Raw genomic sequence first — 13,983 nt, 5'->3', positions numbered from 1 at the left:
TCACATTTGATGCATATGTGTAGGTCTGTTGTATCACAAAACATCCTACCATATAAGATTTTTGCAATAAGGCCTAAAATAGAAGGAGATATCAGTATTTTTTCTCATCAAACCATAACAGTAGACGGCTTAGTCTGTCAACATTTTTAGTATAGCTAATGCTCACATTTTGTGTATTTATCAATACTTAACATAGATAATACGGATTCATTTTTTTTTACTGTGGTTGTTTCTATCCCTAACCCACATTTTAGAATTATTTTAAAGCACTAATGCTGGGGGAGGGGGGGGGGGTTGTTTCATCTGCAAATGGTAAATTTTGCCTTTAAAGTTAATGCTTTGGCACACAAAGAGTCATTAGCTGTGGGTCATTGGTCTACAAAGTTGCATTTGCTGCCCAAATAATGTGGAATATGTTCAATTTGGCTGCTTAATATGGATTACCTGATGCAGAGTTGCACACTAGGTAAACCCATTTCCTCTACTGGTGTAACCTGTCTGTCCAACCAGTAAATACCCAGATTTTCCATGTTTTACTGGTCCATATCCTGAAAAAGTTACAGGTCTGATGGTGATTTTTTTACTGGTCAGGGACCGTCAGACCAGTGCCAGCGAGCAACGTTGCCTCGTTGTCAGTTTAAGTGGTGAGAAATTATGAAAGGAGGCTACATTCACAGGACGTGAGACGTTTGGCCATGTATAGAAGGAGACAGTGTCATCTCTAACTGGTGATATATGATGTAGTACTGTAAAAGTGGAAATTTTCGTGGTGTTGAAATTTTCATGCATTTCAGTCAACCTGAAACTAGCGCGAAAATAAAAGCACACGAATATTTTTGCTTGCCATTTCGTCCAGTAATTGATGTCTGGATTCCGCGGAATTAAAAACACATGAAACTCTTCTCACCTGGCCGAGCGCGAAAAATTAGTCACATGAAGATATCCACTCTTACAGTAACCCATATATTTATATATTACATGAACATGCCTTTAGGCAGAAGAAAATACAAATGTGGACACATATCTTAAACTTCCGAGGCATCAAAAAAGAATTAAAAGAAATGCACTGTAGCTGCAGAGAAGTAAAACAGCTGTTCCAGCTTCCCATTCACACAGATTTGTAGAGAGGAGAATCGGGGGTTAAGTGTCTGGCTCAGGGTGCAAGCTCAGAGGTAGGGCTTGAACCCTGACCTGCACTTTTAGAACACATTTTGCATACCACTAGACCAGTTCAGCGATTAGAAAATTGTTGCAAGTTTTTTTTTTTGTTGTGATGACCCAAGAATGCCAATGTCTGGGAGAATCAAACTATTAAATTGATAAATGTCTTTCTTTGAAAATCGATGAATACTACTACAGACAATGAACACAGCATCTTCTGCCCTACTTCAAAGTTTTCCAGTCCCTTCACCACTTTGGCCGCAGAATCACCAAGAGCATTTCAAACCTTCTTAAAAATGTGTTGAGGTATACACTCTTGTCTTCTTATCCTCTAGTGAGGGCCAAATGACTACGAATATCAACTCAACTTGATACATACCAGGTAGTTCTGTCACCCATGTGTTATAATTTGTGTCAGTACTTGCATCAATGGGCGATTACATAATGAAAGTGACACATCGCATTTTGTTGCCCTTTTCGAGTATGAAGGTAGTTTTCTCCTGATGAGTGAAAATGAATTATTGTGGTTGTATACCAGCATAAAGGTGGTTGTATACCAGCATTTTGAAACAGCTGCTGTAGTCCTCCCCACATTAGGGACTTTTCGATATGCACGTTGAGCCAGGCGTCACCCTGTTATGACGTAGTTTTTACGTACTGCGCATGCGCAAGTGTCGACCCTCGGCTCATCGCACAAATTTTGAACGCATTAACCCCGGTTTAATATCACCGTCCACCCAAATCGGTTGCGCCGCGCTCAACCCACCTTGCTATGACGTCACACTCCTCTCGGGTTATCGTGCAAAAGAGCACGATGACTCTCGGGAAATCCGTGCTCAGTTCACCTGTTTTCCTTTTTCTTTCGAGAGATTATTTATATTCTAATTACATGAAAGCTTATGATCTTGATACGTCACAGCAGCAGCGCTGACATACAAACTACAGCCTCTGGTACCTACTTTATTTGTATCGAAATGTGTTTTAGCAGCGGGTCAACGTACAGACGTGACGCCTTGGCGTACGGTTGCGCTCGGCGGCACGTCCTTCTCGTTCACCCAATCGAAAACTCCCTAATGTTTTAAAAGGCATCGTGAATTTTCTATGAGATACCCTAACACATGTCTTCAATAGTCTCATCTTTGTGCCAATATACATCCAACTCAAGTACACAGAAACAAAAGTTAAACAATCGTTGACTCAGTGTTTGGAGTTGACGCATCTTGAGACATGTGTGATTTCTCAGAGACAAGCACTCTTGTCTTCTTCAAGAAAGATGTGCATGAAATGTGGTACAGTATTAAATTTTACTGTACCCCGGCCAGCAATTCCGAGAAGAAACTGCCAATGATCCAGAGATTTCGTCTCAAAACTGTCCTTTTAATGTCTCTTCAGGTGATAACTGATATCAAAGAGTTTCTGTAATACAGTCTGTGCTACCAAATACTTCAATTATTCAAAGCAAAGGATGTCTGTCAAGTTTCTTTTCATCCCTTTGCCATGAAAGTTATGTTATTCTTAAGTAATCATGAAATGGACATGCATTGCCCAGTGGTGGGATTTTGTTAAGAGGGATTGTAGTTCAGAATGGAATGTCTTCTCAACTTAGTTTCCAGCTCAAAGTGTGAATCTTTCATGTTGCAATTAAAGAAAATTAAAGTTATAACCATTAAATTTGTGTTATCGTCCTTTTTCCGGTAGTTCACTACCCCTCTGCTCATCTAGAGGTCATCATTGAGAAGTTCATTCAGGACTTTGATTGGATGTGCGGGCATCTTCTTCTCATCTTTTGCCGGTAGAGGGGGCAGGATGTTGGCATTGGGAACTGGGGAAGTAAAGATAGCGGGAGAACGGATGATAGAAAGAGAATAAATATGATTTGAGTGGACCGAGTGATGCATAATGTCAGATGGAAGTGTGAACAAACTAATGATGAACCAAATGTGTGTATGTATATGGCACATTGATTACAGTTCATTATTCCGAAGGTTCATTAATCCGAAAATGACATAGGGTTCATTATTCTGAAGGTTGGTTATTCCGAAGATACGTTTGTATTTCATGTTTGGATTGATGAACTTTATGTCTTCAGTATAACCAAAGATCCTACGTATAGGATCTTTGGTATAATAAACCAGATTTCACTTTTTGGATGAACGAACCTTCTGAATAACAAATCTTATTTCATTTTAGGACTGATGACCTTCAGATTGACGAACCTGAGGAATCACGCCACAAAAGTAGTTATTAATTCTGAAGGTTCATTTGTACGCACATTCTTTTCATTTTGGGATTCAAAAACCTTATTTCATTTTCAGACTAACGATCCTTTGGAATAACGAACTGTATCTTATTCTCCAGTTAACGACCATTCGGAATAACAAACCTTTGGTATAAAGTCGCACGCACATTCTTTTCAGTTTTGGATTCAAAAACCTTATTTCATTTTCACATTAACGAACCTTTGGAATAACGAACTGTATCTTATTCTCCAGTTAACGAACATTCGGAATAACAAACCTTTGGAATAAAGTCACAAATCTTTGAATTAATGAACCTTTTTTTTTTTCTTTTATAAATCAACAAACCTTAGGAATAACAAACATCACACAGTATACCAAAGTGCATTATTATGTGGTGGCTGTTGCTATGGGAACCACGAAGTACATGTAATAATACTCTACCGACATGAATGTCTCTTGATGGTGATAGCACACCTGTATTTGATTCTATGTTGATTTATCTATCACTTGCAATGGAAATATTTCAATTTTTTTCACATACAAAAAAATTGTATTTCCATATCTCCATATTTTGGTGCAATTGAAATTCTGTAATTATTCAGAAATATAGAACTGCATTACCGACAGGTGGTGCATACAGCGAGTCAAATATGAATGGTAATAGAAAGAAACTTACGAGAGATTAAAGGAGAGAGAGATTAATATACAGTAATTACACCCAACATGTCGGAGCAGAATGTGTTGGAGAAAGTGCATAATGAAGTTAAAAAAAATTTTCTCACACAGATCATTTCATTTTCATAGCATATTGTGACTGATGTTTACATTGGACTCGCCTAGTCTAGTGACATTTAGTAGATTCAAAACTGAAGTCGCTCAAGTTGGGATAAGTCTGAAAAAGTCATAAAAATGTACCTATTCCGGCCACTGGCTCCGTGTTTGGGTTGCTGCTGAATCTGTTCGGCATGGTGGGCCTAGAAGTGGTTTTCCACTTCGACATGCGGATAGCGGGATCCTGGTAGCTGAAGCGGGAAGTGGAGCTGATCGAGTAGCGGATCTTCGGCGGCTTTCCTAGGGTATTGAGGCGGGTCAGTGAAAGATTCGATCAATGGTTTATAAAAATAATAACGTGGAATCAACTCGGGATTCATTTGTACAGTGTAGCCAGATTGCCCAAGTCGAGTGAAGAGTGTACAGGGGTTGGTGTTTGCGTCTTCATTGGATCCGGACTCAAGATTTCTTTTTTTTTTCCCCTTTGTTGTTGTTGTTGTTGTTGTTGTTGTTGTTGTTGTTGTTGTTGTTGTTGTTGTTGTTGTTGTTGTTGTTGTTGTTGTTGTTGTTGTTGTTGTTGTTGTTGTTGTTGTTGTTGTTGTTGTTGTTGTTGTTGAGTCAGTCTGTTTTAATTATTCATGTCACATTTGCCAATTAATTCCTTTGCCTGTATTCATTCATTCAGTAGTCGCTTTCTGCACGGATCATCCATTTAGTTTATTCTTTCCATATCGTTAAAAGAAATATCTCGAATATCTGCTGGGGAACTAAAGATTCGACATCGATTTTCCGAAATTTGAAATATATCAGTCGAATTACACCAAAGGATAACGCGCTGGCCCTCGTAGAAATCGTGGTAGTGTCAACCGCAATTTGGTTGGCTCCTTTCGGGAATGCTTCAAGGAGAGAATAATTATTGGAATATCAATGTCAGAACGACCGAGACTGATGCTACCGCAGATTTACTTTACCTAATTCTCTGAATCTGAATCTTTTATTTACTCTTTGTATTAATTCTTTTGATCTGTATAGGAGAGCATACGAATCGAGTTGATCTACATTGTATTTGGTTCAAATTTCTCCAAGAAGCGGACGTATCATTTGCATGCATGCGTGTATCGTTGCATCTGCGTGGTTATGCGGGTACTTGAATACTGCAGTGATTGACCTTCAGGGAGGCATTTCATGAAGCATTTTGTCCGACAAAGTTGTCGGACAAAATTGCTCTCAGCCAATCAGATGCAAGGATTTCAGTAGCTTGTAACAGTTTGTCAGAAAAAAATATCCGACCAAAATGCTTCATGAAATACCCCCAGGTTTAGAAATCACGCGCGAAAGGATGATCGGGTAGATCTAGAGCGCATCAACAAGGAAGAGGCTTCTTTCCCAGACGCAAGGTGGCGCTAGTAAACAACGCCTGTGACTGATAAAGCACCTGTTTTAGTTCTCGAGTTTTGAATATAAGAAAAGTGGGATATCTTACCAACTTCCAGCGGGTTGTTGCTTCGCACTTCATGCCTGCAGGTCCAGTTTGTTTCCTCTGGTTAGGAAAAAAATACAAGAAACTAAACTCTTAATTGCATTTTATGGCGATAGCAAATTGTAATTGCACTGAATAACAAACTCATTTTCATTTCTTTCACAAGAGCGTTAAATTGTTTCAGTTTAATTTTCCAATTCGTAGTGAAATAAATCACCTTTAAACTTCGGTGCAGAAAAGATATCATTTAGAATCCTTTAGGTCGATTTTGATGGGCTGCAGATCGACTCATCGATATTTGTTACATTAGAATTAGTGCCTAAATCTGGAGGTTTGTCCTCGGGGGAAGTGCCGTTAAATGTGTTCTAGAACGGTAACATGAAATTTGCATTCTGTCCGCCACTTTCATTAGGTGGTTTATCGTTTAGTTTAGACAGTTTATCAAGTATTGTCGATGTGAAAGCACAATACGTAAAGAAACACACACGCGCACACACACACACTCACACACACACACACGCGCACAGGAATACGTTTTGCACTGAAAAATCCCTACTTACGCATGTGTGAAAACTTATTTTCGAAGTCTTTGTGTATAGTCCTCGGACTCCAGATACTGAATGTCTGCAAAGAAAGAAATTAAACGTATCCATGCTCAAGAGAAATTCTTATCATTTCATTTTAATATCAAAAATAATATGTTTCTTCTTTTTTTCTTTCAAGGGATGGTACAGTATTGGTAGAGGTGAGAATTGAGCTTTTAACTTTTTGGGAGATATCAAGAGGCCATTTGTAAAATAATACAGAGCATACCATTCTAAGAGGAATTTAAAGTTTATTTGATGAAAATCGGTTTTGGAATGGCTGAGACATCCAAAAATAAAGTAAAAGAAAGCAATCATAATAAAAGGTGGGTCCCACATTTCATTAGAATTGCTCTGTTTTGGGTATCTCAGCCATTTCAAAACCAATTTTCATCAAATAAACGTTGAATTCCTTTTGGAATTACACGCTCATTCATATTTCATAAGAGGTTTCTCGTAATTTCACCAAAAAAAAAATGTTAGAAAGCCGAGGTTAGGTCTCAACCAACACTATGAGCCCTTTAATGCGGAATTAAATTTGTTTGTAGTTTGACAAGAACGACTTACTTTTTAAAGGACAAGTTCACCTTCATTAACATAAGGATTGAGAGAATGTAGCAATATTTGTAAAACACATCGTTGAAAGTTTGAGGAAAATCGGACAATCCGTTCAAAAGTTATGAATTTTTGAAGTTTTTGTGCAGTCACCGCTGGATGAGAAGACTACTGCAGTGTATGATATCACATGCGTACAACAATATAAGGAAAATATAAAGAGAAGTTCACAAAATTTCATCTTTTGAAAAAAGTACACATTCCCTTGACTAGTTACTGACATTATTATGTTATGGGTATTATTCTCATTGCCTTTAGAAAGAGGCAAGTCAAATGCTCTTTTATTATGCGAAAAAAAGTGAAAATATGTTGAATTTTCTTTACATTTTCTTTAAACTGTTGTACTCATATGACATCACAAGCCTTAGTATTCTCCTCATCCAGCGGTTCCAACACAAAAATTTTAAAAATTCATAACTTTTGCATCGATTATCCAATTTTCCTCAAACTTTCACTAATGTGTTCTACTAATATTGCTGCATTCTCTCAATCCTATGAAGGTGAACTTGTCCTTTAGTATAATGGTTGACAAATCTACTCTCGAAAATCGAGCGGCCTTAGAAAGACTGAACTCACTGGACGACTTGTAATGTCAACGCAGTAGCGGATGCGACCACCCAGCTAACATTTTCTCATATTTTTGAATGCACGACTTTATTGTATGTAGGCTTACTAACTGTCTAATCCTGTACCCCACACCCCCACCCCCACCCCACCCCCACCCCACCCCCCCCCCCCAAAAAAAAAAAGATAATAAATTATTTTTTTTTAAAGATATTGATACTGTTTTTGCAAGCCAAAGAACTTCGTTAGTAACATCTTTCAAAACTTAAACCACGTTGAAAAAAGTCATCTAGATTTGTCAAATTTATGAAATTCTTCCGTCGAGATGTTTTTCTTTGCAATTGGTTAACAAATTGCCCTACATCGAGTAAAATAAATGAATAACTACGCAGTACCCGCAGCATGATATAAGGATTAGAACCAACACTTGCTGTCGGGCACAAGCTCGCGCGGTGGTCTATTGGAGAGCGATGACGCCTGTCCGGAGATCGGCGTAGGTTCAAATCATGCTCGAGTACGTACGCCCATGGTTTTTTATCATGGCTACTACTAAAACACTGATCAATTCGGTGTTTATTTACGTCGATGTGGGGTAATTTGTCAATCAGTTCATCTAGATTTATTTTCCAGTTTGGTACATTATACTCACCAGGTTGTCCTTGTTGTAAGGACTCTGGTAAACAAGGCCCGGGGAGTGTGGGTTGTGTCGCCGAATCGGCGAGAAGAGTCGCGGGAGTTTAGGGCGGGTATGAGGGTGGTCTTTCTTGATGCAAAAGTCGGAGAATGTTGTGGTACGAGGCTTGCCATATCTCCTTGTGAAAACATTGGCCATTTCGGAAATATCAAAGTTGATCGGTCACAGTTTACAAGCTTCGTATGGGGAGAGGGGAAATTTTCGTAAAACTCTTTTTGAAGTAACGTACGTAAGACCACACTACTAAATAATCTAGGTAAAATATGATTTACAAGATCTATCCATTGTTACCTAGGGGTGCATTATGACGTGCGCGCGTAGGGTAATCAATGTATTAAAACACGTCATAGACTACGCGCATCACAATAAAACATGGTTGGGCATGCGCAGACAATTATTGTGACATCATAGGTTGAATTTGCAATGACGATCAAAAATCCCAAGTGAGAACAAGGAACTGTATCATGCATTGTTTTAGTATAGTTTATTGTGTTGATTTTTTTTTTCTTGTTTCTTTGACTGTAAGCTCAACTATTGTCTTGAAAAGGTAGATATACATGTACTTCAGCTCTTTTGCATCACACTCCCTACACCGCTCACGAACGCACCATTCAAGCACAAAATAAACATGCGAAAACACTACGGTATAATACAAAATCACACGTCATTATATATTAGACTTTATACATGCACACACACACGCACACGTACCTCTAAAATTACAGAGTGGACCTATACTCACATCTCAAGCAATCTATTTTCAATGTTAAGAAGTCGTGGGCATAGCATTCAAATGTATTCTACGTTTAACGGTGAGGAAAAATCACCTTATGCAACATAAATCTTCCCACAAAGTTCTTATATAGTTTCCATATAGATTTAAAGAAAATGTATATTTCTTCAAGAGATCCATCTTAAGTTGTCGAATAGGCACTAGAGCTTCTCGTCAAGCAGAAATCAGTTATGAAGATCGATGCCATTGTACTGCAATACACATGGTGATTTCATCGCTACAGCTAGACTAGAACTGCTGCATTAATTTTCATCTGCTTGTGTCGATAGGCACTCCAGTTTGTATTATTATGTTTACCATTTCGGTCATTATCGTTTCCTGGCAGGTTCGCGCGCTTTAATAAAAATAGCCATGTGTGAGTAATTTGGGTGCTTCTTTCGACCAACAGAACCCCCCCCCCCCCTCTCTCTCTCTCTCTCTCTCTCCCACTTCCTCTCTCTCCGAATCTCGGATCTCTGATCTCCCGCTTATTATTATTATTATTATTATTATTATTATTATTATTATTATTATTATTATTATTATTACTATTATTATTATTATTATTATTATCTACCCATTAAAATTGTTTTCTCCCTCCCTCTCCCTCTCTCTCTCTCTCTCTCTCTCTCTCTCACTCTCTTCTCCTATCCTTGCTATCTCGTATTTACCTCTCACTGTGAAAACTGTTATTTTCGGGATGGTTTAATTTCCTCGAATTTTGCTAACAACCCTGGGGCCGTGAATTTAACAACACACAAAAATATCGTGAACTGACAAGCATTGCTGCATTTACGATAGCTTTGGTGTCTCAAGTCAAATCACGAATATAAAATCTTGCGAAAATGTCTGTGACCTCATTAAAAAAAAAAAAAACTTAAAAACTGGGAATATCAGCTTTTATGTTAATGAATATATTGTCCGTAAAAGAAAAAAATATATATATACATATATATATATGTATATCAGGGCTCGACACTAACTTTATTTTTCGGTGGCCCGATGGGGCCACCAAAATCATCAATTTCAAATTTTTGGTGGCCCGAAAGAAAAATTTGGTGCCCCCCCCCCCCCCAAAAAAAAAAAAAGACTTTGATAAAAGTCCTTTTTTTTTTTTTTTTTTTGGATAAGTTGCACACTCACTGCATGCATTTATGCATTTCCGGCGCAAAAAGTTACGTATTTATTGACACACTTTTCAAAAAATTTTGGTGGCCCGAAGTGGGCCACCAAATTTGCCCTTTTCTGAAATTTGGTGGCCCGACTTTCATTTTTGGTGGCCCCGGGCCACCGTGCCACCGTTAGTGTCGAGCCCTGTATATATATATATATATATATATATATATATATGAAACGACAGAAACATTTTACACGAATTATTATTCATGGTGAAAAGAGCAGCTTTATTTACATATCATTCTCATACATGTCATATAATACATAAATAATCTTTATCAAGTGTTAAAAATGTACAAATATACAGCACGAGCACTCTTTAAAATCACATTTCTGTCACAAGAAAATGAACATATTCACCTGTAAATGATAAAATAAGATGGGATAACCTCTTAGTTAATTGGCGAACAGTTGTTGGTTTTAGTGCGAGAATGGAGTAAACTAGCTCATCCTGTCTAGGCACTGTAGAGTTGTGCCTTTCTGCGCCCAGAGTGAAGCTACAAGATGGGACAAAGAGGTCGATTTTGTCATTTCAGTCTTCATGGACGGTTCAGCATTCATTAATTGCTCTCTGTAGAATTCATCAGCCTCGGAAAAATCACACCACCACATATACACAGCTCTAAGAATGACCCAGTGATAAAAAGATAACAATGAAAACGACAGACAGAATATACAAATCCAAGCCTCAAAAAAAAAACAACAACAACCAGAGGACACTTCATCATTGTGAAAGCTGAAAGACCATTGGATAGAATAGCAAAGGCATGTTCACCATTATATAATGACAAGAAAGACGTATGATTCAGCATGAAAGACGGCAGTACCAATCCTCTTCAAGAGGACACGATAATGAAATGAAAATAAAACCAAATAAAGATGGCACCCATAAAGGCAAATTTAATTGCCAAATTCACTCATTAATTCCTCTTCCCTTTCTTTTTTTAAAGATGGCACCCATAAAGGCAAATTAAATTGCCAAATCCATTCATTGATTTCCCCCCCCCCACCACCTGTTTGTTTTTTGTTTTTGTTTTTTCTGCATTGACCTGATGGTGCCTGTTGGAACTAACAGACCATGCATCAAAATTTTCAAAGTTCAGTATCAAAATTGCAAGTACAAGCACAATTCACAGGGAAAAAATCCACACATCCCTTGCATGTTAGATCATAAACAAATTCCCTGCATACTGGTACACAGTTCAGCATCAGTGCACAATGATTTATACCGTAGAGATGTACTCTATCATGTGATAAGTTACATTAAGTCTGCAGGAAATGTTGTACAGCGTGAAACAGCTGATCTTGTGCTGCAATTTTCAAACCAAAAATTTGCCCATGTTGATTTGCACACTAGAGCTAGATCCTTCTGAGAAAAAAAAAATAGTAAAGATAGATTTGTTTTAAATTCTATGTGATACACTACATTTTCATCCCCCAGCTTTTCTAGTGTGATTAAAAGCTTTAACGATCACCCCGTCACTGTTCAGGCATGCTAACCTGTAAACATTAAACTTCACAGTACTTGAATATGAGACCATTCTGAAGCAAATGATTTTCACACAACAATAGATATGTAATGTACTCTTAAATGAATCCCACAAGGATTGGAACATTCATCCCCCAGCATTCCCACTGATTCCCCACTGATCAGTTACTAGCCAGCCCCTTTTCAAGAGACAGTTTACTGTAAGATATGGCTTCATAGAAAAGTCAAGGCTTTGAATTCCACAAGCAATAGCACAAGATATGATGAAATATAAATTCAAGGTGAATGCAATAGATCTGTGATATATCATATACGTCAAAAGATGAATTCAAAAAAAAAAATAATACACACAAAACATATACACAAATTCTTTGTAAAGATACTCTATGGTCAGCCAATGAGAGCCAATGGTTATTCAATGCTGCGGGTGGGATAGATAGATTTATGAAAAAAAAAATAAAGATATCAACAATTGTACACACACACAAAAGAAAGAAAAAGCCCACATATATATACTTTGTAAATGGTTGCCTCCTTGCAGGAAGACTACTCTTAAACACACCAAGAATGAACTCTACCATCTTCCTTTGCACTTAAAGATTACTTTGTGGAATAGTACTGTATATGCCGAATATTTCGCGAGGTTTTTATTTTCGCGAATTTCGCGAGTCAGCTGTAATTCGCGAAATTAAAGACACGCGAAAATATTGACTCTGATCCCGATATGAATGGGATGTACGCGTACACATTTCTGCGTTCAGTAAAGGACTCCATGGTCGCGAATTTAACCACTCGTGAAATCGTCGGGAAGTCTCGATTCGCGAAAATTTAGACTCGCGAAATATATGGCGTATACAGTATGTTAGAAACACTGTATCTCTAATCTACTATTTGCGCACATAGAACTTACATAGTAAAGCAAAGCAAAGCAAAACACTTTCCCCAGCTCTCCTGATACATGCTATTATATTCACAGCACAATTTAAAGCACAAGATATGCACATATTATAGACAAGAATGAAACAATTTCCATATGGGCTTACAAACAACTGAAATATACAGAACAGTACAACATCATTCAGCATATGTTACAACTTTTACCATTCACCACTCTGTGTAGGCTATGCATCACACATGCTACTAATTCCTACAAAAACTTTATTCTAGCAAACAGCCGAGGTGTCAATACATCATATCGCCCGATCTCCTTTCTGCCAAGCAAGAAATTTGACATGTCTTTATTGTTGACCTTCACTATGTGTGAAAAAAAAAAAATTAAAATGCACCAGTGCACACACACACAAACACTCACACAAACACTCACACAAACACACACACTTATATACATACATACATACAGTTGTAGGCTCTGCACAAAGAATGTGGTCTCTTTTTTATCCAGCATGCAGGAAAACAGAAAATGATGCATAAATGATATGCTTGCTTCTTTTCCCCTTTTTTGTTTTAAAGCACTAAAACCCAATTCCCAAGCAGCATACAGACTTGTGTATTCACAAGAATGGGCTGTTCTGCAGATGAAATCAAGGTCTGGAATATTCTATTATACCAGATCATGAAACACAGAATGCATGAATTCATCTTCCTTTTCTTTTTGTTGTTGTTGTTGTTGTATGGATAGAAACATAGAGTGAGAAAGTGATTTCCCAAATGTATGTCTCCAACTTCCCAACGGCGTGTCAAAGGAAATAGTGAATATGTGCTGTGCATTTTCAAAACTGACAATATTTCAAACATGGCTGTGAGATTAAAATCAAGGAACAGGATGTCAAGATCAACAATTGTAACACAAGATTTCATTTAGAAAGTGACACCGCATATTGCCCACGGTCCCGTAGATGTCATTCCCTAAAATGCTCTGTGAAAGAGGCCGGTTTCTAATATGATTTTGCCTGCAAAATTAAGTCACATAAGTACAGGACCATTAACGAGTTGTTGGCTTTTTGGTTTGTTTGTTTTCAAAAAGTGGATGGATTTGACTGTGGATATGAGACAATAACATTAAAAAAATCTCCCTCTGTTTGCAAGCCAAGCAGCTATACATTTCAATGAGTTTAAGACCAGGTAAAAACTCATCTTAAAAATGCTATACTTATTGAAAGTTTGAATTATGAATGTCATGGCTAGTATTTTGTAATGTGTAATGAGAGTATACAATCACAGTACAGTAGCTGCACAATCAATCTTGATGTCCCTAATCTTACCATTATGTACAAGTTCTCAATGGCATCTGATGGCTGAAACATATCTTCTCGTGCTTTTTAACTCCACTCTTCCATTCACATCTCAAATTCCCTGTACACTTCAGATTTATTGATGAAAAAAAAAAACACAATTTTTATCAATTTCAGTATTTCCTCATCCAGCCACAATAGTTCTTAGACCGTATTAAATCTCTGGAACAAGTCTGTCTACATGC

At 37.6% G+C, this 13,983-nt stretch overlaps 1 protein-coding gene across 1 annotated transcript; it reads right to left on the bottom strand.

Moving 5' to 3' along the window:
• Positions 1 to 2,418: 2,418 nt before the first annotated feature.
• On the bottom strand, positions 2,419 to 8,361 carry LOC140240471 (uncharacterized). The gene is made up of 5 exons (XM_072320242.1): positions 8,065 to 8,361; positions 6,213 to 6,276; positions 5,656 to 5,712; positions 4,317 to 4,472; positions 2,419 to 2,983 (listed from the first exon to the last, which is right to left on the bottom strand). The coding sequence occupies exons 1-5, from the start codon at positions 8,245 to 8,247 to the stop codon at positions 2,880 to 2,882; spliced, it is 564 nt and encodes a 187-aa protein (XP_072176343.1). The 5' UTR covers positions 8,248 to 8,361; the 3' UTR covers positions 2,419 to 2,879.
• Between the last annotated feature and the right edge of the window lie 5,622 nt (positions 8,362 to 13,983).

This window comes from Diadema setosum, chromosome 17, assembly GCF_964275005.1.
Source record: "Diadema setosum chromosome 17, eeDiaSeto1, whole genome shotgun sequence".
NCBI classification, from domain to species: Eukaryota; Metazoa; Echinodermata; class Echinoidea; order Diadematoida; family Diadematidae; genus Diadema; species Diadema setosum.
The sequence above is the reverse complement of the archived record's forward strand: the minus strand, read 5'-3'. Positions and strand labels throughout refer to the sequence as shown.

What these genes read in the sequence shown, in the direction of transcription:
- LOC140240471 (XM_072320242.1), bottom strand. Translation starts at nt 8,247, where the DNA reads ATGGCCAATGTTTTCACAAGGAGATATGGCAAGCCTCGTACCACAACA. An exon ending in CTTACAACAAGGACAACCTG is followed by an intron (nt 6,277 to 8,064) that starts GTGAGTATAATG and finishes CTTTCTTTGCAG; the next exon opens with ACATTCAGTATCTGGAGTCC. An exon ending in GGAGCCAGTGGCCGGAATAG is followed by an intron (nt 2,984 to 4,316) that starts GTACATTTTTAT and finishes TTACTTCCCCAG; the next exon opens with TTCCCAATGCCAACATCCTG.